The sequence below is a fragment of the Cavia porcellus genome, unplaced genomic scaffold (assembly GCF_034190915.1).
Source record: "Cavia porcellus strain 051 isolate PalLab524CR breed Dunkin Hartley unplaced genomic scaffold, mCavPor4.1 scaffold_24, whole genome shotgun sequence".
Classification (NCBI taxonomy): domain Eukaryota; kingdom Metazoa; phylum Chordata; class Mammalia; order Rodentia; family Caviidae; genus Cavia; species Cavia porcellus.
In genome coordinates, this window is record NW_026947507.1 from 56,798,169 (window position 1) to 56,824,862 (window position 26,694).

A 26,694-nucleotide genomic window follows, 5' to 3' on the forward strand; every position below is an offset into this window, starting at 1 on the left:
AAATGCAGAGTGTAAGACAGTGCTATTTACATGGAAATCAGGAGTGGGGGAGATCACAAGTGTACTGACCTGTTCTGAATGAGGGTGGATATATTGATAATAGAACTTGGGAGGAGAATTGTGTTCTTTTACATACACAGACATGTAGACCAGGGAGATATTTATATTAGAGAAAGAGAAATTGTAACTGAGCTGTGACTCCCTACAAAAGCATTTCAACACGTCATTAGTCTTACTAAGCAGAAGCATATCTAGTAAACATACTACTTTAATGTTTTTCCAGAGCCCCTTTCACAAAGCTGAAGCTATTTAGTATAGTTAGCAAAATGGGATATAATTGCAGGAGCACCATGGCTAAAAGATGTCCTACATGGTCCCTTAACTGGTGTTTGAAAATTTCACCCAAAAAAGTAACCTAGTCATCATTGATAATGGTATTTACTTGAGAAGTTGATTCCATTTTGAGCAAATATATATATATATTTATATATATATATATATATATATATTTTTTTTTTTTCAGTAAGACTGAAGGAAACTAATTGCTTCGTGGTATACCTGTTTTCTGAGTGAAGTCACAAATCCTGTCTAGGTGACCCCTTTTAAAGGACCTGATCTGCCCACCCGCCCCTGCAGAGTGGTCACGGAGCACTTGGTCAGATGAGGTAGTAAGCAGTTTCTCTGGTGAATCAGACTGTTCACTATTACACAGCTATCAAACCTTTCTATATGTTTCAGCTCCCAAACAGGGTTATAAATAGAACCATTTCCTGTTTCCCAAATCAGAGGTCTGGCCTAAGTCCAGTTTTGACCTTGTCTCTCAAGTTTTAAAGAAGCAACCAAGTATCATGTTAGATTTATTAGTGAGCGGTTGACCCTTGAGTAATAACTGTCACTTGAACTAGGAGTGGAGCTGGCTGGGTCTTTCTGCCACTGTGGGCCTTTTTGTCTTTGCAGTCACTAAGTAGAGCAGAGCTCCACTGCGACCAGCTGCACCTCTACAGGCGCCACACCTTGCTCCCGGGTAGGGGGACAGCCAGGCCCCTACAGACCCCGGCAGACCTTTCTCTGCTGGTACCTGGTCAGTAGCTCCCCCTGGACGTGGAGAGGCTGAGAAGGCAAAACTTGGCTTCTGCAGCTGCTGTGCTGGGCAGGCAGGGGTCGGGGCTTAGATTGGGGTATCAGCTGCAGCCTGTGCAATTGGAGGAACACCTGCCTATAACTTTGCCATGTCTGTTAGTCTTAAAGAACTGTGTAGTCTGTTTGGGCCATAAAATATTCACCCATTTTGACTAATGGGGCGAGTGTTATTCTTCCTCTTAAGTTTATGGAGCTCTCTGCCTGGTTTTTAATCTGAACAGAATTGGAAGTGGTTGCGCTCAAAGCCATCCTATCCTGAAGTCCGTGTTAATAGGTTCCTGAATCAGCTCACGTTGGATGCTGGGCTCCGGTCAGCCAGAGACAGCAAAGTCACTGATAGTTTCGGGGGAGGCCAGATGTTACCGGGTTTAAAATTGTACTACCTGTGTCGAGTGATGCACGTTCAGACCCTGGAGACTCTGGCCATTGCTCCGGAACCTCTCAGGTAATCTCCAGCGTGCAGCACACATGGTTCGCAGGGTGCTGAAGAGCAGGCCAGCCTTGGGAGCCCGCCTTGATAAAGGTGCTGTCACCCACAGCCTTCAACGCTTGCCATGTGCAGTGATGATCCTAGCGCAGAGTCGAAGAATATAAAAAAATAGTATTTGAACTTTTTTTTTAAGAAATAGGCTTACAAAGAAATATGTTGCCCATTCAGGGGCAGTTTTTGGAGTGTCACTGACATGTAAACTAGTAGATGGAGCAGTGTGTCTTTTTAGTAGCTATGAAAGGAAATTGCTAGGATATTCTATTGGTGACTAAATGTCATGAATGAAGACCATGAAAGCTGTGTGGGAGGCCCAGATATAGATGAACCACTGCCTTTCAGAGGATATTTTAACTGTTAAAATTTGCATAATGTGAAGTTATTTTTCAACACGTATAATATAACGTTCTCACTGTAGGACTCCGGAAACAAGAAGTAGTCTCTTTTTCAGTTCTTTAATCAATCAATACATTTAAAGTCCTTCCCCTGCACCTAACAACCTTCAGAAAGAAGGAAGATCAGAAGCTGGTTTTGCCAGCTGTGATTCGCAAAGTCTCAATCTCACAAGTTAAGTTTTCCCGGAAGGATTAGGTAATATAGGCGCACAAGTCTGAGCCAGCAGCACATGAGTAATACTACACTTGGAAGTTTATTCTGGAAGGTGAAGTTCCTGCGCGTTGGGTGGGTCATGTGCTTAGCTCACAGTTGGGTGCCAGATGGTGCCTGGAAGCCTTGGAGGCAGCCTGAACCCAGCAGCACCTCTGACACGTGGTGGAGGTCTGGCTGTGAGGACACAACCTCCCCTCCCTCTCGGGGCCTTCGTCCATGTGGTGGGACTATGAGTAGGATCCCAGCTCTGCACACCTCCCAGCTACAAGTGTTCCTGCATGCTGGCAGAGCTACTTCATGCAGGAGGATGAGAGAGTATCCTGTATGCACTCTGCATTTAAAGCTTCACAGAATCATTAGATGCTATTCTAACATTGTTCAGAGTCCACCAAAAAAATACATAGACAGTTAAGTTTTTCTTTTCCTGAAGCATGTAAACATTTTTTAGTAATTGCATTTCTGTATTTTAGAATCAGGGTTTCTGGTGATAGCATGTAAACGTTTCTTTCATGAACATTTGTAAATACCTCCTTTAATGCATTGTATTATTGTTATTCCCAGATAATACTTTTTGGGGTGAGGGGACAGGGCCTTGCTTTGTTGTGCAGGCTGGCTTTCAACTCACTGTGTAGAACAGGCTAGCCTCAACTCATGGCAATCCTCCTGTCTCAGCCTCTGAGTGCTAAAATCACAGATGTGTGCCACTGCCTGCCCGGATAATTTCTAAAACTCTTACCTACAGAATACAAAGGGAATACTCAAGACTTTTATAAGACATGGATTCTAACATGAAAGTGGGTGTTTTGCTTGTTTACTAATACACAATTTTAGGGGTAATTACTTGGGAAGGATTTTCCCCCTTTTTTTAGGGTGTGAGGATTGAACCCAGGGCCTGGTACAGGCCGGGCAACCACTCTACCACTGAGCTGCCTCCTGGCCTCTATAAATATTTATAAAAGCAGATTTCCTATAATGTATGACACTTTATAACCAGTCTACTTAACTTGTGAATTATAATTCATAGGACTTCCATTAAGAGAGAGTTGTGTTTTCTGGTCATAATTTTAAAAGAGCGCCTTTGCATTTTGCCGCTTTCCTTTCGATAACAGCTTTATTCCCAGTTGCCAGGCTTGGAAACCACCAAGCTGTCGTTCAGGGGGTGCACATCCAAACAAAGGAAAGTTCATTGTAGGGAGAAATAAGCCATCCAGCCACAGAAAGACACAGAACCTTAAATGCTGAGATCCCAAATGAAGAAGCCAGCATCATGCCAGGGCTCTGCACGGTGTGGTTGTGACCGGGCTGTAGCTGGAGGAGACAAAGCTTTGGCCATGCAGAGGCTTTTGCATTTGCTCGAGGTGGGGAGAGGTAGAGATGAACAGTGCAGCAGGTGATTGTGGGGTCTCCGAGTTCTTCCTCCTGCAGTAGTGAAGACGTCCTTGCACATGTGTCAGAGCCCCTCCGTGTGTGGTGCTGGTGAACAGCAGTGTAAATTGGGCCTCAGCTGTCTGTGCTGTGTCAGCGTTCAGGCAGGCTTTGGGGTGACAGTAAACTTTTCTCTCCCTGACTTTGAGACTGAGGAGGTTGTGTGTTCGTGGTGCACAGGATATGTGGGTGCTGGGAACCTTCTGTTAGCACTGCCGTGAACCTAAAACTGCTGCAAAAACACATACAAAATAAAAGCAAGGAAACACATACACCCTACCACTAAAGAAGAGTGCTTGATTCTCTAGGTAGTTTGCTTGCCAAAAAATAAGATGAAATGAAATAAAATGCGTGTGTGTGTAAAAGTTAACTGTTCCTGAGTTCTGCTGTTTTACAAAATTCAAACTAATTCTTTTACACAAATCATTGCTTTTGTAATTACTGACTTCACAATTGATAACTATTAATTATTGATAATGATAATGGCTTCACAGTATTTGTGAAGTTTAAAAAAGCAATCTAAAAGAGCTAAACATGTGATTTTTTTTTTTTAAATCGGTACTGGGGATCGAACTCATGACCACGCTTTTGTAAGGCAGGCGCTTATGCCACTGAACTAAATCCCCAGCCCCTAAACATGTGATCTTTATAAACTTGACATATGCATAAACAATTTCTTTGAAGATAACATTTCAAGTTTTCAAGTCATTTTATTACTCCTTTGAACAAGATAGAAAGTTGAGGTTGCAGGATGGTATGCATGAGTTAAAAATGCTTGTGCTTGCATTTTTACTATAAATATAAAAACCAGAAAATATTGTGAGAGGAAACATTGCCTGAGAAGTAGTGTTTGTTTTCTAGAGATAAGTTTTTCGATTTCCTTGGTGACAAAAGGGAGCGCCCTGGTACCCAGCAGCGGGGCCGATCCCCCAAGAGCTGGGGCCATGCTGCTGCTTCCTGCCGTAGGACAGGGACCGGGACAGTCCCTGGACCTGGGCTCGGGAGCCACACAAGGTCAGCTGGTGTCCCAGCCTGCAAGGCCTCCTCACACAGGCTGAGCCAAGGAATCTGATAAAGACAGTTTCAGTGTTCATTAAAATCATCGAGGTAAACCAGCCCAAAGCCCAAGCTAAACTTTTAACTTCGAGTGAAAACTTTTACATAAAGAGACCAATGCTGTTACCACAAAACAGACGTTGAGTGGGGAAATAATGCAAGTGATAAAGTCTCAGCTGTTGCGTTAGCTGTGTTACGGGAAGAAAAGGTCCTCGATAACAGCAGCCAGGCAACTTGAGGTTTAGCGTAGGCAAGGCCTTCTCTAGCCTCTCACTTCTGAGATGCTACATTACCATCCTGCCGGGTATTTTAGGGAAACATACTTACATAGCCATTTTCTTTTTCCTTTTCTTTGTGTTTCTGTTTTTGCCGTGAACTCTCTTCCTTTTGATCACAGAGAAAAGTTTTACAAAATAATGTCAGATTTTGGTTGCAAAGAGGGAGAACCAATATATACACATGATTTTTTTTTTCCTACTACAACTAGCTCTGTGGTTTTTTCTTAGAAGAATGAAGAACTTCTTAGAAACAGGACAATCCATCCTCCGCAAATAACAGTTAATAAAATTCTCGTTTTTTTTAAAAACTGGCTTTATCCAGTACCTGAGTCTTTCTGAAGACACTGCCATTGCTAACCATGCTTTGTTTCACTGCAGAATTCATGCTCAGTGGCCCATTAAGATTCAAGCAGTAGCATTAAATAATCACTCCTGCTTTATATATGTCCTCTTGGCTTAAAAAAGCATACTGAAATTAACTGTGGGGAATGCAAGACATCCAGACCTGAAGAAAATGCACACACATTCACGTCTACTCTTGACAGAGAGGCAGCCTCACATGCAAGGTGACAGATGAGGGCAGGTGACGGGAGAGCGGCAGTGAGCAGGAGAGGAGAGGAAGGGCACTGCTGGCCTAGTCCAAAAGGTGGTGGTCACGCTGCGGGGCAGAGGGGCCACTGCTCACAGGCCTCGCACAGCCCTGGCCCAGTGAAGGGGTGCCTGCCTGCATCTAGAGAGTGGCACATGCAGGGTCAGCAGGGAGAAGCTGGCCACGTGGACAGGAAGCTCACACAGGCCTGAGTGCTGCTGCCTGGACCAGCAGAGGTGCAGAGGCCGTGGCTGGCCTTGGGAGAAATCAGCAACCTGGCTTCACTTCTGTTCCTGTTTGCTCAGCTGTGACATGGGGTTTCTGACACCTGGTAGGGTGTGTGAGGAACAAAGTACCCTTCACAGAGCAGGGTAGTAGATGTCAGAGCTGACACACACAGGGATGGTGGCTCTTGCAGGTTCTCTCCTTCCCTTTCCTTTCTGCCCTTCCCCTCCCTTTCTCTCCTTCCCCGTCCTTCTTCCCTCCCCCTTTCCCCTCCTTCTCCCTTCTCCCTTTCTACCCTTCCCTTTCCTGTTTTTCTTTTCTTGCTGGTTCTAGGGATTGAACTCGGAGCTGACTCATGAGGGTGCTAGAAGCCATTCCACTGCTGAGCTGTATCCCCAGCCCCGTTACTTACTTTTCATTCATTCTGTTTACACTTTGAGACAGGGTCTCCATAAATTGCCCCACTGGCCTTGAGTCTGGCCTCAGCCAGACTGGCCTCCTGCCTCAGCCTCTGGGCTCACTGGGGTTACAGGTGTGCTCTTCAGCTCAGGGTGTAGAACTGCGTGAAGCTGCACTCAGCTGGCCTGAGGAGGGCACAGTGAGGGGTGAGCACTTGGTGTTCTGCTTCTCAGCCTCAAGGCTCTGGGAGACTTTGCTGCCTGGGGTGAAGGGATGATACCCACGGGACCATGGGCACAGTGCTCTTGGTGTCCACCCCAGTCCCGTGTGGTGGTACAGTGCAGGGTGCCTGCCAGCCAACTGCACCTCATGCTTTTAGCCAGCGTAGCATTTTTAAATGGCTTTAGCCAGGCTTGGGCGCGTTTCCTATTGTGTCCATGGTATGTGGCCTTGGCCTTCAATCCTGTGTGGCCCAGCAGGTCCTACTGAATCCACAGCCGAGCAAAGGCTCAAGGCAGTGCTGAAAGCAGGATGGAAGGTGACTTGGAGTCTCCTATCCTTCCTCCCTGAGGAAACACAGTGCCCATGGCTGAGGTGAAATTCAGATAAACAACAGACCCTTTTTAATGTAAGTTGTCCCACTCAATTACGTTTTCCTAACCCTGACGACCTGCTCACTCCCCATTTTTAATTCTTGTCCTGGCAGCATAGGCATCGGGCCAGGTTTGTTGCTGTGACACTGAGAAAAGGGTCTTGGAAGGAGAGGGATGAGCGAGCACCTTCAGCACTGGCGAGGGAAGCAGAGCAGGTAACACACAGAAGAGCTTTAATGCCACCTGAGTGGGACTGGGAACTGTCCTGGCAGGAGGTGACCTGGCAGGGGGCACCAGGCAAAGGTCACTCCCAAGGTCTTGATGACATCTCAGTGCCTATTGGGAGAGACAGTACTGAGTGCCAGGAATGTGAGTGTGAGACTGGAGCGCCAGCCCTGATGCTGTCACCTTCAGGAGACATTGGCCTCCTTTCGCTCCTGTCCCATCAGTCTTCCTCTCCTCTCGCAGCCTTGCCCACAGCAGTTAGTGAGCACCCACTCTCCCCCCAAGGCCCAGAGGATGCCCAGGGGTTGGGGGTGGGGGTCAGCACACCCATTGGCGATCCCCCAGGACCATGTGCTATGTTTGAGCTCCTGAGCAGACTGGCAGGGAAGTATTTTTTAAAAACACCCTTAGGGAGATAACTGTTATTTTAGAAATACCCTTGTATTTCAAAGAACAGCTTACATTTGTAACAGAACTGAGCTGAAATACAGAAAGTGCCCCTGTGCCCCACACCGAGCTGGCCCCACCTCCCTGGCACAGCCCATAGTGGTGTGTTGGGTGCACTGACCCTTGTCTTTTAAGGCTGGGAAAGCCACAGGCTTGGAGGCTGAAACACTCGTTCGGGAATGGCTTGGCACTCTGTGTCTCCAACCCTGCCTCGGCTGGTGGTGGTGTGCGCCGTGCTCTTTCTGGTCTGCCTCGTCTTCAGGATGACATTCAGGAGCAAAGAGTGGGGGCTGGATGGTTGTCTCCCACGCTAGAATTGGTAACTAAGTGAGGGGTAGGGGTAGGCTGGAGCTGTGCCTGATTCCATTACCTTGGTGCCTTTCTTCTTCTCCCCTCTACCAAAGACTGGGAGGGAGGAAGAAGACAAAGTGACTTGAAAAACATTCTGTGTTGCGATTACTTCTGAAAGTTCAAGAAATTATTTTATAAAAGTCATGCCAAGTTTGGTGGAAACTAACGTCAGGCTTTTAAAGTCTGTGCTCTTCAAACTGTCACACCAGGCGTAGCCCTAAAGTGGCTGCATGAGTCTCTCACTCCGACAGCCAGTGAGTCAGCCTGATCCCCACCTGAACCTGGCCTGGACCTGCCCCAGGCCTCCGTGTCCTTAGGACAATGGAGATGTGCAGGTCACTGCACCATGACTGTCTTTCTTGAGCGCCACACTGAAAGCACCATATGGATGCACTGCAGATGGCCTGGTCTCCTGGCCTGTTGGTCCCAGTTCTTCCCCAGAAGCCCACTAACTCCTGGCACCAAACTCCAGTTATCTAACTGTGTGAAAACAGCCCAAGCATCCCTGAGCCATGCAGCATCTGCTGACTCTTCCCAACCCTGAGGCTGCTGGTATTGGCGAGATGGGTGCTGTGGGGAGACACCAAGCTGCTGTGACTTCAGTTTTCTGCCCCCTCACCCCAAGTGCTCTACAGCTGTCTCCTTACTGCCCCACTGCAGGCCACCACTTCCTGTGAGAAACACCCTCCCTCACCCCCTCCAAGCACCAAGCACCACCCATGGTGTGCGCTGGGTGCTCCTGTCTCCGGGAATCAGATCTGCTAGGTCAGCCAGCCAAGTTCCTGGAACAAACCCAGCACAAGCTCACCTGGTACAGTGGAGGTTCCGGAAACCTTTAGATGAGCAGACGAACTTTGAGAACTCAGTGTCGCTGATGGCCTTGACCTGAAAAGAATCCTTTCCTCTCCTGCCTTTTGGATACAAATAGTTGTGCATTTTTAAGTATATAGATTTATAAAGAGTTTGCATACTGTCTAGCTTTGCCTGATTTCTTGTGTATTTGTGCTTCCTGTTTATATATGTTACTAGTTAAAATTAGGAAACAAGATCACAAAGGTCAAAGGCCTGTTTAGGTTTTTAACAAAAGTAATTATAGCTCACATGCACAGAGCACTTCCTGTGTGTTAGGCGCTGTCACGTCCTTTACTGAGTTGCTGTACTTGCTCATCACCACAGCCAGGGTGACTTTCATTTACTTCCATTTAGTGAGGGCATTGAATCAGCTCCTTGAACTTAGTGACCTCGATGGGAGTCATGTACATATTGCAAAGTGTTGGTATGAGGTGTCTATGTGGTGGCTTTCTTGTGTGTTCCTGCTGAGTAAACGGGAGGGTTTTCTCAGGATCTGAGGGAATAAGCTGCAGTCTACACAGTGCAAAGCCACAGTGTAACCCATCAGGATCCAGGATTCAGCGCCATTGCCTGTGGTCCCTACTGCTGCTTTGCAGACCAAACAGTCTCACCAGACAGCATCCAGGTGACTGACACCTCCCCATTTTCACCTCTCAGTGTCCTCCTCCCACCTCCTCCTCCCCCACTGGTTCCCACTTGGCTCCACAGCCTCCTGTCTCCTTCTGATGGGTCCTTTGCTTTGTGCATTAGTGTTCCTGCATCCACACGCTTCCTGGCCTCACCTTCTGCCTGAAGGTCTCCAGGTTGTGCTGCCTTGTGTAGAGTGGAGGATTGGATCCATCTAGCTCCATCCATGTGATGAGAGCCACAGAGCAGGCCTCCTGACCTCAAGGGCTCATGTCTAGCCCTCAGGTATCTGTCTTTGAGGGCCAGGCCTGGAGCATCCAGCAGGGCAAGGTCACCTGGTCCCAACTATGGACAGGCTGTGTAAGACCCCCAGAAGGGGGCTACAAGTGGGGGAAATTGAGCTTGCAGGCTTCCCGAATGGGTGATGACAAACCAACATCCTTGTAAAACCTGTCTGGCAAAGATGAGAGGTTTTTAAGAGGATTGTAGTCTGCCTGTTATGAAAAGTTCAAAATGTATGACTAAAGCTTCAGCAAATAGAAACATGTGGTAGGAAGAACTCCTAGCAGCCCTGAACACGCAGGAAAGCCGAGGAAATCCAGGCAGCTCTCTTTCCACTGTCCTTAGTTAGGTCAGACATGACATTGAAAACAAGTTGTTAGGTTCAACAGTAGAGCTATGTACATGAAAGTTTGAGTAGTTTCCTGTGTTTATCAGTGTTTTTGGCAGTTGATGAGGGTGTTGAGTGTGCGAACATTATTCACTAGATTATAAGTGCAATGGAGTCCTGTCTCCTTCCTTTCTAGTCCTGAGACTGCTGATTACTCAGGGTAGGAGAGACTCCATAAATGTCATTGCCTAATTACTCAGCCCGGATGTCAATTGAAAAGCAAGTACAAATCAGCAAATCTTTTCTGTAAGTAGAGGATAAAGAGGTAAATGCTCGCTTTTGCTTATCTTATCCATAGTCCCATTTTTCTGAGTCAGTGGGCTGCTGTTATGAAATGTGTCATTCTCACTTGATTCTATCTACAGTTTGTCAGCTCTACTGTACTTCACACCAACACAAATGTGACTCCTCAGGACAAATATTTTGGTTTGCTTTTATTGACTTTTATGAGAATCTTAGCATTGCATTGAAGTCCTAATCCTCCTTTAGTTCAGGCCTATTTTAACCTCTGTCTGGGGTGTCAAGCTGTGGAACCCTAATTAAACCCATGGGAGACTGCAGCACAAAAGGGGGGCCAATAACGAGGCATCAGCCCTTTCCGTGGGCTTCTGTATGGCCAGGGGAACTTAGAAGTAACCTTATCCTGTCAGCTCATGAGGACACAGGGCCCAGAGAGACTGAGCACCCTTATCCCCATGGCTGCTCACTGGCCGGTGGCTCAGTACTGCAGTTAGAAGCTAGGAGTGTTTGGATGTTTCCAGTAAGTCATGAATCTATGTTATGCTCATTGTATGTATGTGTATGTTTGTGAATCCTGTCTCATGAATATTCTGTGCCTGTATACCCACTCACACACACAGGCCACATACACGTCTTCTGGTCAGTGTTAACAGGGTAACAGTCAGTGTTAATATGCTCGGAGGGGACTGTCACACACAGCAGCTGGTCAACAGGGTGGTGGTTTCACTTTACAGAGTCCTGCCAAAACCACCCTTATGCCCCACTCAGGATACTCTGACCACATCGTTTCTTCTCTTTCTGTGTTAATGCCTCAGACTCTCTTGAGAGCAGAGATCCATTTCCAGAAACATGTCACCACTGTTTGACAGGTAGGAAGCTAAGCAGTTATGTGTCAGGTCGTCCTGGAGGCTGAGGTGAGAAAAGCTGATGTGCACCACAGGGGAGACTTGAGGAGACCCTTGGCTGGTGGCACGTCATATGCATGATGGCAGGGCAGCACCATCCCCAGAGGAGAGCTGTGTGCAGTCTTAAGAGTCACTAACGCTGTCAGTGCAGGTTTCTGTTCAGCATCAGCACTGAAATAAAGCCTGATAATGCATATTTCTGTCTTACGTCAAGTGTATTCTAAAAGCTTTGGTATTTTTAAAAGTTATCTTTGGAAATTTATGGAAGAGTTTACCAAATACAGCACATTTGGTGAGGGGAAAAAAACTCAGCTCTGAACTAAGGGTGCCTTTGTACATTTCATGTACCTGATCTTTCAGAGACTCCTTGGTTTCTGTTTTTCATGGTATGAAGATGACTTGATTTAATATATTTAAAATTTTATAAACATCTGACTGCCTGCCTTTTGTCAAGCAGTACACTCTACACCCAGAGGTGGTGTTGATGGAAACTTACGTACCATGAGGAATTCACATTCTTGTTTTTCTAGATAAGGAAAGAACCTAAACTTGTGATTCATTCCTGAATGTGTGACTAATTGGTGACATTGAAGGGATTATAAACAAAGTTACGTGGCCTTAAACCAGTAACACTTTCCAGTTAGATAACGTGTAAGAAGGAAATTCTGAAGCACTATGGTGGGCATGATTTTTGACTTTTGGAGGAGCAACAGCTGATGGTTAGTGGGCAGCTATGCTGGCCTATTCTTGTGCCTGTTCTTGACTTGGGCTCAAGTTGGCCAACATGAGAATGAGAATGGTTTCTTGGCTGTGGATGGTGTCATGGCTCGGAGTCACATTGTGTTTCCATGTTCCAAGCCTCAGTATCTTCCTGTATGAAACATTGGTAAAAAGCATATTTAATAGGACCATAGCAAAAATTAAGTCTACACCCAAAGCAAATGTTTAGCAGAGTCCCCAGCAGATACTAGAAATCCCCGGGACTCCCTGCTGCCATCAGGGACAGGGAAGGCTTCCCCATGGGTTTCCCCATGGATAAAGCAGGATTGATTTTGCTGAGGATTCTGATGCACCAGTGGAACACTATCTGTGATTGTATAATGCATTTTAAGATATTTTAAAATAAAAAAAAGATGTTTTAAAATACAGGTCCTGGTCAGCACACTTGAGGAGCATGTCCCTGCTTTATTGTTTCCAAAGGGCAGTGGCATAAATAAGTGCTAAGCAGTCAAGTCCCTAACCCTTTTAAAAGAAAATCTATACAAAAATAATTATATGTGGTCTTTGGGTCATGAAAAAATGTATATAATTTATGGAATAGAGATTTGTCTTTTAAAAACATGGACATATACACACACATGTCCAATTTAAGACTGATTATATTAAAATAAATGGAAGTTTATTTTAACTTTAATGTAGGTATAACCACAGAGGTTACTTTTTATTTCTTGTAGTTATTTCAAAATAGTTCTTTTTGTATTTTTTTTTTTGAGACAAGGTCTCACTGTTTAATCCTGGCTGCCCTGGAACTCAGTAATACTGCTGCGTCAGCCTCCCAAGGGCTGGGATTATAGATGTGTATCACCATTCCTGGCATATAGTCTTGATCAGGAAACATTAGTGCTTACAGTGGAAATTTTGAACTTTTGTCAACATAGAATAAGGTAAACAAAGCAGAACTTCAGGCAAAAATATATGTTTTAAGCATAGCAGAAACAAACCAGTGCACGTTGGCTGTAACCATTATTAACGTAGATGGCCTCAATTCATCAATAAAAAAGAAAAGCAGAGTGGAGCAAGAAACAAGATCCATCAATATGCAATACACAAGAAACACATTAACTCAAAAAGAAGTTCATAGATTGAGTCAAAGGAGAAGGAACAATGTTCAGTGGAACAGGGAACCAGAAAAAAAACAGGGGTAGCTTGCCCATTCCCAGAATGGATAAGAAAGACACAGCATTTTTATAGGATGGAAAGCTACTCAGCTATAAAGGACAACCACAAAGCTCTTGTAGGTAAATGTATGCAACCTGTGATCATGCTCTTGGGTGAAATGGTTCAGACGCACATAGGTGAAAAGATGTTTTCTCCCTAGTATTAAAAAAAAAAAAAAAAAAAAACGGGAAGAGTCAATGGGATCCAAAATGTGCAGTAGATTTTGTGAAAAGTAAAAGGAAGGAAACCTCTAATAAAGGAAAATGGTAGCCATTGTTAACTCTGTATTATTTTAAGTCCTGTATTGTTTTCATTGTTTTGTTTTGAATAGTATTGTTTGGTTTATTTTATCTGGTGTCATGGGCAGCTATTTTGAAGATAATAAGATATATTATGGTAGCCATTGTTCATTTCCTGTTGTCTTGTTTTGAAGTCCTGTATCACTTTCACTGTTTTTAAGCTATGACTGGTTTCATATTGTTCTATTTGACTTTATTAGGTCTGATGGTATGGGCAGCTATTTTTTTATTTTAAAAAGGGTAAAACTAAACAAAACAGAACAAAGCAGATCAGAAGCAAAACAATGTAACACAGATTTCAAAGCAAGACAGCAGATCTACAGTGGCTACAGTGTCTCTTTTCTTATAGTTGTTTATATCTTCACACACAATGAATTCATATAAAACAAAATAGTATAAAACTGATCAGAGCAAAGTAATGAAGGCATTATAGGCCTTCAAAACCAGACAATAGGAAAATTAATAATGACTGCCATAATGTCTCTTGTTCTCTTCAAAATATGGGCAGCTATTTTGAAGATAACAAGTGACATTGTTAGCCATTGTTGATTTCCTGTTACCTTGTTTTCAAACCCTGTATCTCTTTCACTGTTTTGATTGGTTTTCTTCTGTTTTATTTGGTTTGATTTTAATGTCTGATGATATAGACAGCTATTTTGAAGGTAATGAGGCATTATGGCAGCCATTGTTGATTTCATATTATGTTGTTTTAAAGTCCTTGTATTACTTTCACTGTTTTATTTTGTTTGGTTTTATTCTGTTAATTTTTAAAATTAAATATCTTAAATTTAAATGCAAAAAATATGTTTTTAAATATTAGAGTCTTTACAGATCTAATTTGTTACGAGAATTAAATTGAAATATGTAGGAATGATTCATCCTTTGGGGAAAAGCTAACTTTGTGCTATTGGGAACTGACTTTTAAAAATGGTACTTTTATTAAAAAGGATTAAATGAACTCAAGACAAAATTTTCCACTTCTAAGCATAAAAGCATAGTTGTATATTCTGATTTATTTATACCATCATTGCCCTTTTAAGACATAAACTTTCATGTTTTAATCTCTTCATTTAAAATGGTCTATCACCAGCAAAACCATCTCAATTGAAATTATAATGTTGTTTCCACTTCTTCCTCCAGATGATGAAGCATGCCTGGGACAATTACAAACTTTACGCCTGGGGACTGAATGAGCTGAAGCCCGTCTCCAAAGGGGGTCATTCAAGCAGTCTGTTTGGTAAGCATCTCTCTCCACTGGCCTGGGCTCACAGTTTGTGTGATATAGCAGAGGTTTGCATGACATGGCCAAGGTTTGTGTGACATGGCTGAGAGTTTGTGTATCATGAATGAGAGATCACATGACGCAGTGAGTTTGTATGATGTGGCAGAGGTTCCTGTGATGTGGTAGGGGTCTGTGTGAGGTGGTGGAGGTTCCTATGTCACAGTGAGTTTGTATGAAGTGGTGGAGGTCTGTAGGGTGTGGTTGAAGCTTCTTGTGATGTGACAGAGGTCTGTGTGACATAGAGTAGGTTTGTGTGACGCAGTTTGTGAGACGTGGTGGAGGTTCCTGTGACTTGGAGAGATCGTGTGAGGTGACAGAGGTCCGTGTGACATGGAGGTAGACCATGGGATCTGGAAGAAGTCTGTGTGACTTGAAGCTCTCCAGGACTGGTCTACCGCCAGGAAGCGTAGTGGCCTGATCTCCAGGCTCAGGCATCATATCCTCCTGGGCCACACATAGGCTGCGTGGTGCAGCGCCCTGTGCGACCTGAGTGTCTGCTGTAGCAAGTGCGGTGGCGGCCCCAGGGTTTACGCTCCCGGTGCCATGCCTGATGAGGAGCACCTTGTGGGCTGCGCATTTCCTGGAGGGAGAAGCTGGGACAGTGGGCAGGCTGACCGGCGTCCGGGCCGTGGTCCCATTAAGGGGGATGAGGCGGGCCTGCCAGTCATCTTCACACACTCTGAGGCTGGCGCTTGGGGCTGTAGTGCTGCAGGCCTGGGTCGCCTTCCCTCGGATCTTTCCTCAGTGACTCACTGTGAAGGCCTGGGCGTCTTTCCATGACTGCGGCTCTCCACAGTGCGACTCAGGGCAGCACCGAGTGAAGCACAGCTGCCTGCGCCGTCAGGGCGCCCAGTGCGGGCGCTCCAGAGGGCTGGTGGGACTGAGCTACCCTCCAGTCCAGGACTGTTGGCTCCTCTTCCGGCGCCGCTGTGACGTCACTGTGCCTGTGAGGCACGGCTCCTCTTCCGGCGCTGCTGTGACGTCACCGTGTCTGTGAGGCAACAGTGCGCTCAGCGTGGAGGACACTGTGTTAGCCGGCTTGCAGGGACTGGGAGGGAGGAGGCCATGGCGAGGTCACTGAGTTTCCCCAGGGGACAGGAACTGAGGAACAGAGGCTCGCAAAGGAGCGAGAAAAGCTCGCTTCATGCTGAACTAGAGACCTCTATAACATTTTAAAAAATACCACCGAATTTTTATCTATACAAAAGTTGTTCTATTAAGAAACCAGTTATGTATTAGCCATAATTTTACCAAATAGATTGTGATTCTCTCAATATATTGATGGCTTCAAAATTTAATGACATAACTTTAAAAATGTACTGAAGCTGTTTTTGCCTTATTTTATATGTCATTGAGTTTTTAGGTAAAAATGTTTTTCATAATCCAGATAAAAATTTTTCTTTAAAAAAAGAACTTTGGATACTAGCATAAGGAAATGAAATATTAATAATCAAATGGTATTTAACTTACTATCAGTAAGTATAGTATTTATGTTACTATTGATAATATATCAATTAAAATAGACTACATGAGGATTTTCTTATTGTAGTGATGCCGGTGCACTGAGCCTCATTACAGGGAATACAGTCTGTACATTCTTGTAGATGAGAACTTTAAAATGACTTTTGTAGCCCACGTTTGAGCCTTTCTGTAAATAGTCTTTGTGTTCTCTCAGCAAACCGAGTAAAACACAAGGAAATCTTAAGTCCTTTGCCCCCAAGGGTTTCTTGGAGAAACCCTTACTTTGGGATAGGTTGCTCTGAGTGTCCCCCTCACACTCTGGAGGCAGTGTTAGTCCTGAAGAACCTGAGTTTTCCCAACCCTTCCTCCAAGGTGTCTGTCAAGACCTTTCCCAGTGAGACTGGAGAGGAAAACTGGTGACTTTTTAAAACAGTTTAATGAACATAGCAAATTACCTCAAATATTCAGCACTTCACAATTCTGCTTAACACAAATAGAGCTGTAAGTTCAAATTTCAGAGACAAATGGTTTTAAAGGGAAATTACGTACTTTAGGGTGGTTTTCATTTTTGGAGGCAGGGCTTTCTGTGCAGTACAAGCTGGCCTTCAACTTGCTGCCCAGGCAGGCCTCCAGCCTGCAGTGATCCTCTTGTGTCAGCCTCCCGTGGTGCCGAGATTCCAGGTGAATAGTGGGGCTGCAGAAGTCACTTAGGAGATCTCTCACACTGGGCTGGGGGAGGAATTTGTTCTGGGGTAACTGTGTTCAATGTAAGCTAAAATATAAGAAATGAAAATCTTTAAAACTCTTACTGAGAAATGAAAATAGGAAGCCGGTGTCATATTTGAAAATCATATTTCAAAATGTTTCTTTAAAATATCCCCTTCGTGTTGACCTGAATCCATAGTTCTTTTTCAAAAAAAAAGTTATATTTTAGGGAACATTGAATTACAATAAAATATGCCATGAAATGAAAACGTCCTCGGCTTTTTCTTGTTATCATCAGGTCGAATGTGGAACTCTTTCATACCATGCAGGAAGCTGAGTGTTGTAATACCCGAACACTCTCAGCCTCCTGAAGATAACTGCTTGCAGTGTGGGCTTGAAGGGACTTTGCTGGGGAAGTGAGTTCATCTCCATGGCAGGTATGGCCTTGACCTGGCCACCACACGTGTCATCTTCCTACTTGGTCACTGGCCTCCCAGGTACAGGCATCTCTGGCCTATCCATCATGTGGGTTCTGTGAGAATGGGAGAGATGAGCAGGACAGGGTGGCCATGTCCTCAGGAGGACATAGCCCAGGAGACACACGCCACGACAGGGTGTGAGGAGGACCAGAGCAGCAGGGGAAGAGGCAGAGTCCAGCCAGGTCAGGTCAGGCCCGAAAGGGAGTGGGTCAGCCAGGCTTGAGGCCAGCAGGGCCCTCTGCTCGACCTGGCCTTTGGCTAGGTCTCAGCCACGCATAGTCAGCTGCAGAACACCCAGCCTCTGGGTGTTAATGGAGCGTCCAGAGCATACAGTTCACTTGCTCTAAGCTACAGGCCCTCTGAGCAGGGCTTTGAGGTCTGATCCCACCTGTGAGTCCTGGCCTGGGGGCAAGGCATCCCCTTGTCCACACTGCACATCGCTGCACTCACAGTGCCATTAACCCTTGGGCAGCCATGGCAGCCAGACTTGGGTTTGGAGTACTACATTGAGCACTTTCCATGGCTCAGGAGTAGGGATGCTGGCAGTGCCCCAGACCTGGAGGAGCCAGCTCAGTGCTTTGTAAGGCAAGAGGAGGGACGAGCCCTGCGCTGGGGCTGCAGAGGGCCACAGTAAGAACCAATCTTCTCTGCATGAGATTGTGAAGAAGGAAAAAGGCCCTTAGGAGTTGCAAAGTCGCACCTCAAGCTGTTTGGCTGTGGCCACCCCATGCTGACATTTGCGGGGGCAGCAAGCATCAGGTTTGCATGTGTTCAGGGGTGAAGCGAGAGCCCTGGGCACAGGCCAGCAGCTGTGTCCAGTCCACCGTGTGCCAGGTCACTGACTGTGGGCAAGAGCGCGCACCAGTTTCTCCTCAGCACTCTGGGCGGACAGGCTGTCCAGCTACGATGTGCGGGCAATCCGGGCAGGTGCACTGCGGCACAGCTCCTTGACAGCCAGTGTGTGTCCTCTGTTGCTCTTCGGGTCTTTGTTGCTGGAGAATGCAACCTCAAATGACATTGCTAAAACTTACTTTCTACAGCTCAGAAGAGACATAAAATATTCTGTGTCATCTTCTGCAATAATATCTAATTTGGTTTGGGGACATATTGTTTATTTTACTTCCCTGAAAGAATTTTAAGCTGTGTATAGAATTACTAGGTACGGTCAGTTTTCATATGTGTATGTATTTTATTGAACAAACATTTTTTTCTGGTATTTTCAGGTAACATCAAAGGAGCAACTATAGTAGATGCCCTGGATACACTTTTTATTATGGGAATGGAAGATGAATTTCAAGAAGCAAAATTATGGATTGAAAAAAATTTAGACTTCAATGTGGTAAGTTACTTAAAAGTTGCTAACTTAGCCCTCAAATCTTAGTTAACTTGAATACATCCGTATTGGGGTGTATTACCTCTTAATAATGTATCCCTGTGGGAACAATATAACTTTAGTATTGTTGTCAGGAGGATGCGCCTGGTGATACACACCAGTAATCCCAGCACTCTGGGAGGCTGAGACGGGAGGAGCAAAAGTTCCAGCCCAGACTGAGCAATTTAATGGTGTATTGAGACCCTGTCTCAAAACAGAAGGGCCAGGGTTCCAGCTGAGTGGAAAAGCTCTCAGTTTAATTCCCAGTACTGCAAAAAAGAAAAAAATTAGTATATTGTTATATTATATTCTTTCTCTTTTTAATGTTTTTGTCAAGAATAAGAAAGGACATTACTATTTATTGAAACCCCCCACTGTGCTGAGCCCTTGAACTGCCTGGGAGACAGAGGAGAAGCTGGGTGCTGAGGTCCTAGGACGGGGCTCCCCCTATGTTTCTCCCCTGTGTGAGGCTCAGGCCTCCGCAACCCCTTCCTCCCAGAAGCTCTGAGCTCTCACGTCCTAGGCCCCTCTGTCAGCACTCCCCATGTGGCAGCATCCCCAGGGCCAAGCTGAGGGAGATGACAGCTCTGGTTCTCCTGGGGACCCTGATAGGAGGATGTCCTTTCAGACCAGCTGGGCGCTTCTTTCATCCTTAGTGATGCTGACAAGGATCTGACTTAGGAAAGGAAACCTGTTAGCCCCGGCTTCTGGGTTTTAGGCCTTTGCTTCTACTGCAATGGTGGTATACTTTTCAAGACATCCTCGTAAGCCTCTGTGTGCTGCTCTCTGCTGCTCCATTGTCCCCAGATGGAGAGAGGACACCAGGACCGCTGAAGTACGAAAGATCAGCACAGCAGACTTTCATGTCACCCTGGCTTAGAAGCATCTTTAAGTCTGTGTTGTAGTATTTGGTTCCTGCTTCTGTAGTTAACTGCTATGTGTGTGTTACATTTGGGAGACTTTATGGGCGGGTTATGTTTAAGGTATCTGACAGTTAACACTAGGCTATAAGAGATGATATCCCCAAAAAGGAGATCAGCCCTTTTACTTTAAAGATGAGAAAGCAGGCAGAGGGAGATGGTGACGTGCTGGGTTTGTCGAGTTACTTGATCAGAGTCATCTAGGGGAGTTCTGCTCAAGCGATGGAAAAGTTTTCTTTCTGTGAGTCTCCCTCACCCAGCATCCTTCTCTAGAAAGGGTAGGTGATTCCTGCAGAACCCATCAGTGAGAGACAGCAGGGCAGACTTTAGTAACATCAGACTCTGCACAGTGCCAACAGCAGCACAGTTGTCTGCTCAGTTTCCCCAGACACAGCAGTTTTCTTTGTTTCCCTGCCTGGTTTCTTCCTGGGCAGCTCTGCACTTGGGGGCTGGGGCTGGAGCTGTGGAGGGCGAGGGGCTGTTTCATTTAAATGACTGAGGAGAAGTAGCTAAGGTGAGAGACAAGATATCACTATAGCAAAAGGCAGCCAGCTGTTCCCCACCACACCACCTCAGGGATGTGAATGGTTCTGTGGACCACTTGGTCAGAGTGGCTCTAGCAGGAGATGTCAGACACGCAGCAGTGGGAAAAGTCCCTTGGCTTCCTTGTTTGATAAAGGGATTGGACTCCCACTGGGTGACTGCTAAAACACTGACCACCTTTAAAGTTCTCTTTCCCTAAAGTTTTACTTTTTTAAAAAGATTTTATCCAATTCCTCATCAGATTTTGTGTATATACATCTCAGGGCTGTTAATTGTAGTGTTGGGGCTGTGCCTTGAGGGTGATCATTATGTACTACAAACATGTACTAATAAAAAAATAAAAATTGAACAAAATGTACTTGTAAAAATCAGAGCCACAGATCTCATTTAAAAGTCTTTTTATTGTGCAGTTGTTAATGTCAGAAGGCTTGATGTCTATTTGTAGCAGCTCTTTGAGTGTTGCCATATTTTCTTTTTAAAAAATTTACCAGTAGTATACAAGTGATAGTGCTTCCCATATTAAATCTGTCTAAATTCAGAAAAGGCATATTGATTTGTTCTCAGTCCTTATGTTTTGGAGTTCTTTAGCCACTGTTTATTACACGTGAAAATTTGTCATATAGCCACCCATACACCCAAAGATTAAACAAGTGTCTCATGATTTTGGTTACCAAATATTTGAGGATTTTTTCCCACTTATTAGAATGCAGAAGAAATTTAAAAAAGCCTTAGCAGAAAAAAAAAAGGATCATTCCAACTTTGTTGCTTATCTTTAACACTTTTTTTCTGATAAAGTATTTTAATTGACAGTGCAAGGATATTGTTTAAAAAGGATTAATGAATCCAAATTTATTGCAAGAGAATGAAGATGAGAAGGAAGCAGAACAGTACTAACCACTGACACTGAGTTTTACCCTATGGTACTCCTAAGTATAAACAGTCTAGTGTTAAGAGTAAATTTGTCGGTGTACAAAAGACTTACCTGCACCCCTTAGAAGTATGTGTGCCTGTCATGGGCTACTGACATTGCCAGAGCTGAAATTTATTTTCCTTTCATTTGTTTTGTGTACTCATCAGCACCAGTAGCTTTAACAACTGGCCAACAATCAGCCAGTGGATAATATGTTGAGGGTTGGAGCAAGGACTTCATGGCCAGAGCTCTGTGATCAGCCAAGCCATCTACAGAGGGCGGAGCTATTGAGGAGACCCTGGAGGATTTTCAGGGTTTTCATTGATACACATGTGCAGTACGTACTGCTTCCATCCCTTGTTTGATGTCGGTGCGTGTACACAACGCATCTTAATTTCTTTTTCACCCCCTTCTTCTCCTTTCCCTCCCCCTCCATCGCTTGATCCCCTTTCCCTTTGAGAAAGAGCTCCCTATTTCTTTTTATCTGTCTTTTATTTTGCTCTTCGCTTACCCTTCGGGTTTCTCATAGGAGAGAAACTACCTGATATTTAAGCTTGTATGTCTGATTTATTTCACTTGACCTTGTAGTCTTCCTGCAGGAGTTAAAGATGTCACATTACAGTGATGCGTGCATGTCCATCTTTATATGCAACTCATAACATGTGCAACTCATAACAGCCAAATCTTAGAAGCAGCCCTTGTGTCCATCAACAGATGAATGAATGGGTAAAGAAAATGGAATCTTTATACACAATGGCATACCACTCCTCCAGCAAAAGAGATACTGTAAACTGGAGTCATTTGTAGGAAAAATGGATGCACCTTTGGATTTTAATGCAGAGTAATCCTAGGACAAAAAAAAATCTAGACTGTGGCATGTTCATTCATTATTCATTCAGCCCTCCAGCGTTTACCAGAATCCTTCAGAGGAGCCGTCAGTTACCGTCGTGGAGCCCCTTGTCTCTTGTGGGCAGTGTGCAGACCCCCTTGCTAGGGCTGGGCTGTCCATAGAAGGCCCAGGAGGAGTCAGTGACTATCTGAGATAGTTCAGGCAGCTCGCTAGCAGGCGTCTTTGGAGGTTAGCTTGCTTTGTCACAGCCTCATAGGCTAAGCAGTGTGGTACCATCGCTATTTTTTATAGATGAGGATGTGATTGATTAATCTGCCCAAAACTATGCAGCAAAGCCTGCGGGTGACCCAGTTTTGTTGGAGAGGAAAGTCAGTGAATTGAGAAATATATAAGTAGCCAGAGAATCTTGAGTTATCTAAGGTTAGGGGTTTGTCTTACACAGAACTCATCCTCAAGGATCACTTCGTAGCTACTCAGAAAGTCCTGTGAAATGGATGAGAAGCCAGCTGTCCTGTCCTGCTTGTCAACCACGTGCGGTTGACTCAGCAGGAAGGCTTGCAGACAGCACAAAGTGGCTGTTACCGTGTCAGATTTTTACATAGTTAGAGATGCTCTGCAGCTCAGTTGCAGTTGATCTACCTGTTTGGCTGAACCTACCTCCCAGACAGATTGGGCTGTGGCAGTTCCTCTTGTGGGAAGATTATGACCTCAGGACAACCGAAAATGATTAAGGGTTTCCGGGAGGGCATTTCGCGGTGTAGCTGTGGGCCTCTTCTCTGCTGGCTCCTTAGAAGAATCAGCTCCCTAGATCCTCACCTGAGAAATGCTGAACACACACTTCAGTAGTAGTTTTATAGAATACGTAGAATGTGGAGAAGTTTCTCCAGGTAATTTTAATGCAAATCCACTGTAAACACAAAAGCTATATAAAAACTACTCTTAACACTCTTTCTACATGAAGGCGAATGTGCTGGTGTGAACAGAGGGCTTTGTTTGAGAAAGACAGTGGATGATGGTAAGCTTCTCCAGCTGTTATGTAGCAGCATACTATGCGGTGAACTGGCCCGCCTCTGGGCTGTGCTTCTGATGGTAGTGGATACTGTGTTTCAGATAATTGAGATTCTTGGTGGCAAAGCGTGTCTTTAATTTATTTTTTAAGATCTATTTGCTTATCCAGTTGGAACACCATCCTACTTTCCATTACAAGGAAATAAGCTAAATAAGGGGTAGCACTCCCTCTCTGAAAGCTGTGTGTTGACTTCAGGAAGCAGCCCTGATGTTCTTACACAGCTGAGTGAGTGCTGGGCTCCATCCGGGGTTCTGTGCCACCAGGCTTGGAAGAAGGTGCTTTGCTTTGCTCTTGGAAAAGATCTGTTTTGAAGCAGAGTTATATCCCAACGGGTGCAGATAACTAAGTTCATTATTCTGTCGAGAAGTATTTTTTCCACGGAATGCTAAGACTACCTACCAAAGTGATCTTTTGGGGTGTGGATGTAAGAGGAGCTGTTGTCTCTGATAGGTTAGTGATAGATTTGGCTTCTGTTGGCCATCTTTCCCATTGCTGGGATAAAATACTGTGCCCAGCCCCCGTGACATAGAGGACATTTTTATTTACTCAGTTATTTACTCAGCCCATGGTCAGCTCGTTTGCACTCTGGGAGGCTGAAGCAGAGGACTGCAACTCAAGCCCAAGGTGGGCAGCCTTGTAATTTACGGAGACTTTGTCCCAAAAGACAAAGCCAAGTGTGGCAGGGCATGCCTGTAATCCCAGCGTGTGGGAGGTTGAGGCTGCAGAAATGCCCTGAGTTCAAGGCAGCCTGGACTACCTAGTGAGACCCTGTCTCAGATAAAAGGGGGAGGCTGAGCTTATTGCACGAACCCTGAATTTATTCCCTTTTAATCACCACCAATAATCAATCAATCAGTCAATCAATGCATGAAAAGATGGTGAATACAGGCAGCCCACAGCTGACCCTGAGGGGAGCAGAAGCAGTACAAGGCTCATGGAGGAGCAGCCCCATTGACGCCTCCTCCTGCCAGGCCACTCCCAGCAGCACCCAAGCTGAGGGCAGCAGCGTTCATCCATTGAGGCGCGTATTGGCCCAAGATCCTGATGCCCCAGGAGCTCTTGATCCACACATGCTGGCTGTAAAAGTACCTAGATCTGGCTGCTTCTGCAGAACCTCTTCATCCTGCTTCTCCAACCCACCCATTACGGTTGACCAGATGCTTTGTGGCCCAGACAGCTTGCACTTCCTTAACGATCTTAAGAGACTCATCATATCACTTAAATGTGAAACTGAAAGCTCCGGGTGTATGAAACATTGCCACTTAATCTGTTAAAAAGAAGTTTCATACTTGCTCTTAATCCTTGAAGTGTTAGCACAACATACACTTTTCAGTGGTGTTTTAAGTGATAGCGTGTGTTAATCCTAAAATACAGGCAAGGATTTTAGGCAGTCACTTGTCTGTAGTCACTGGTTTTGAAAAGTCTTAAGTTAGTTCAAAAATGCCTTTCAGTGAGGAGAAGCGTCCTTACCATTATGTTATTAAATGTCGTGGTTGCACTGGATTGCAGTGGGCACTTGTTATTAAATGCATTGTTACGTTGGTATGTCACAGGGGTGATTATTAACCCTTGTTATTTCTCATGGATGATAAATGGTTTGGAAATCCTAGCTTATGTCAGAGCTGAAGGTGATAAAAGGAAAAAAGAATTCTCAACCTACTAGATGTCTGTATGAGTTCGTGTTCTCTAAGATTCAAGAATAAATTTTAGGAACCATGGAGGTTCATAAGAACGTACTTATTGAGAGAAAGAAACCTTCTGTCTAAAAGAGACAGAAGGGGTCCGGAGTGGGTTGTCAACTTTTGTAGTGCAAAACCCCAAGGTAAGGCAGGTGGGGAAAACTGGGAAATCTCAAGGTGAGCCTGAGGTGGGACAGAACTGTGGTTAGCCAATAAGATTACAAGTCTAATTGCTCACGTAAAGTTGATTAAATTGGGATCAAATGGGGAAGTGAGTCAGGTAGCAAGCAGACATGAATGTAGAGCAGGGCTCTTCTGCAGGGGCTGAGTCACACCTTCTGGGTTTTGGACCTGCTTAGAATATCAGCCCTGGTTGCTTATCCTCAGGAAGTATGGGGGTGCATTTGTTTTGTCTTTTGTCTTGGGATCTGGCCCACAGCTGAGGTGTCAGTCTCCCCCTCAGTTGCCAGGTGTCTCATCTGCTGCACTGGCTCCGTTAGGGGCTCAGCCCTATCTGCCTGCCTGTAATATTTCTATCTATCTCAGCTTCCTGTAACAAAGGGAGTCTGGGGGAATAGCTAGCAATGAAATACTCTGACTTTAGGGATCAGAGAATTGCCCTTTAAAAGAGGCCTATTGTGTTTTAAATTCAATCTGGAAAAAAAAAAAAAAAAAACCATTCAGAAGAAGACTTAAAGATCTGTGAGGAGTTCTTTTCCAGGAAATTCTTTTCAGTTGGCTCCAGTCAGTCAGATGGATTGTGCTGTGTAGAATCATAAGGTAACAATTAACAAAATTCTGGTACAAGTTTCATTCTAAATAATACCCAGAGACCTGGAGATCCACAGAAAGAACTGATCTGTTCTGGGAAGCTGTGTCTCTGGAGTCCCTCAGCAAAAGGAAGCAAAGCTGTGTCAGCCCCAGGGCCTAAACTTGCTCTCTTGATCAAACCTGTCATTTCACTTACTGAGCACCATCAGAATGTGTCACTTTCTGGATAATGTTGGTGAATAAGTTGCTCAAAAATGCAATCTAATAAAAGACTCTGCCCTGTTTAAAATGCTACCTATCTGATGCGAGGAGGTTGGTTCCAGGCAAGATTCTAAGCGCCTAGGTTAGAGACTGCATCCTTGTGCATTAGCTTGGAGAGAGCCTTTCCCAGCAGAGAGATGGAGCTCAATGGTGGTTAAGGAAGATACAGAATAATTTACAATGTTGACTCTTTATCCATTTTGGCAATTTTTATCACCTTATCTCATCATTTTATATGCACATTAAAGACAAATATGAAGAGAATGCATGTACTTTCGGTGGAAATTATCAGTGTAAGGCACCAACTTCGTAGATAAAAATGGAGGTTAGCTCCAATACATAATTTTTCCATGATTTACATGACTTTCCTCTTCAATTTTGGTGCAAATTTAGTCATACTGCAGCAGGACTTACAGAGCAATGCCCCTTGAACTACCCTCTGCCCCGTAGCTGTAATTTCTTGTTCTGGTACAGATAAGGTTGGCAACTGCGTCCTGTAAACGGAGCTTGTATTGTTCTGTTCTCACAGGATTCATAAGGCTCTGTCTTCTCTCAAGACTTAATTATCAGTTGCTTTGTCTTGATTCTGTACCTTACCCTACCTCCATTTCTAGAGACCCCCTAAACAAATGTATAAAATTAGAACCTTTCCTTTGTTCTAATGCCCAGCACTTTGGACAGAAGTTCAGTAAGTCAATGTGCTTCTAAAAACCTGGAAATCCTTCTTTTTCCTCATAGGTCTCTCTGATCTCTTGGATTCTGCAACAACACTGCCTATTTCATTTAATTTGTATATGAATCCAGTAACAAACGTTTGATTCCATAGCCATTGCCAGAATAAAAACACAAAAGAGCAGTTTCTCCAATCTAGGCCCGTTTTGGTTTTTTTGGGGTTTTTTTTTTGGCAAATCTTTAGCCAAAAATTTCCAAGCAGTGCTTGCTCATCCATTCTAGCACAAGCCAATCAGTGTGTGCAATTTAAACAAAAGTTTCCATCTACCCCTTAAGCTGGTACAGAAGACCATATTTGATCAGCC

General features: G+C 44.7%; 1 protein-coding gene and 1 pseudogene across 2 annotated transcripts in view; both read left to right on the top strand.

Annotated features, from left to right (window-relative positions):
* The window catches only part of LOC134472786 (large ribosomal subunit protein uL11-like), a 34,561-nt pseudogene extending 20,075 nt beyond the window's left edge, over positions 1–14,486 (top strand).
* Positions 1–26,694, top strand: part of Man1a1 (mannosidase alpha class 1A member 1) — a 142,714-nt gene that overhangs the window by 22,075 nt on the left and 93,945 nt on the right. For both annotated transcript variants that reach the window (XM_013143329.2, XM_063235093.1), the window contains 2 exons: positions 14,496–14,592; positions 18,506–18,621. In XM_013143329.2, the coding sequence (XP_012998783.2) occupies positions 14,496–14,592; positions 18,506–18,621 (213 nt within the window). The remainder of the gene's footprint in view (positions 1–14,495; positions 14,593–18,505; positions 18,622–26,694) is intronic.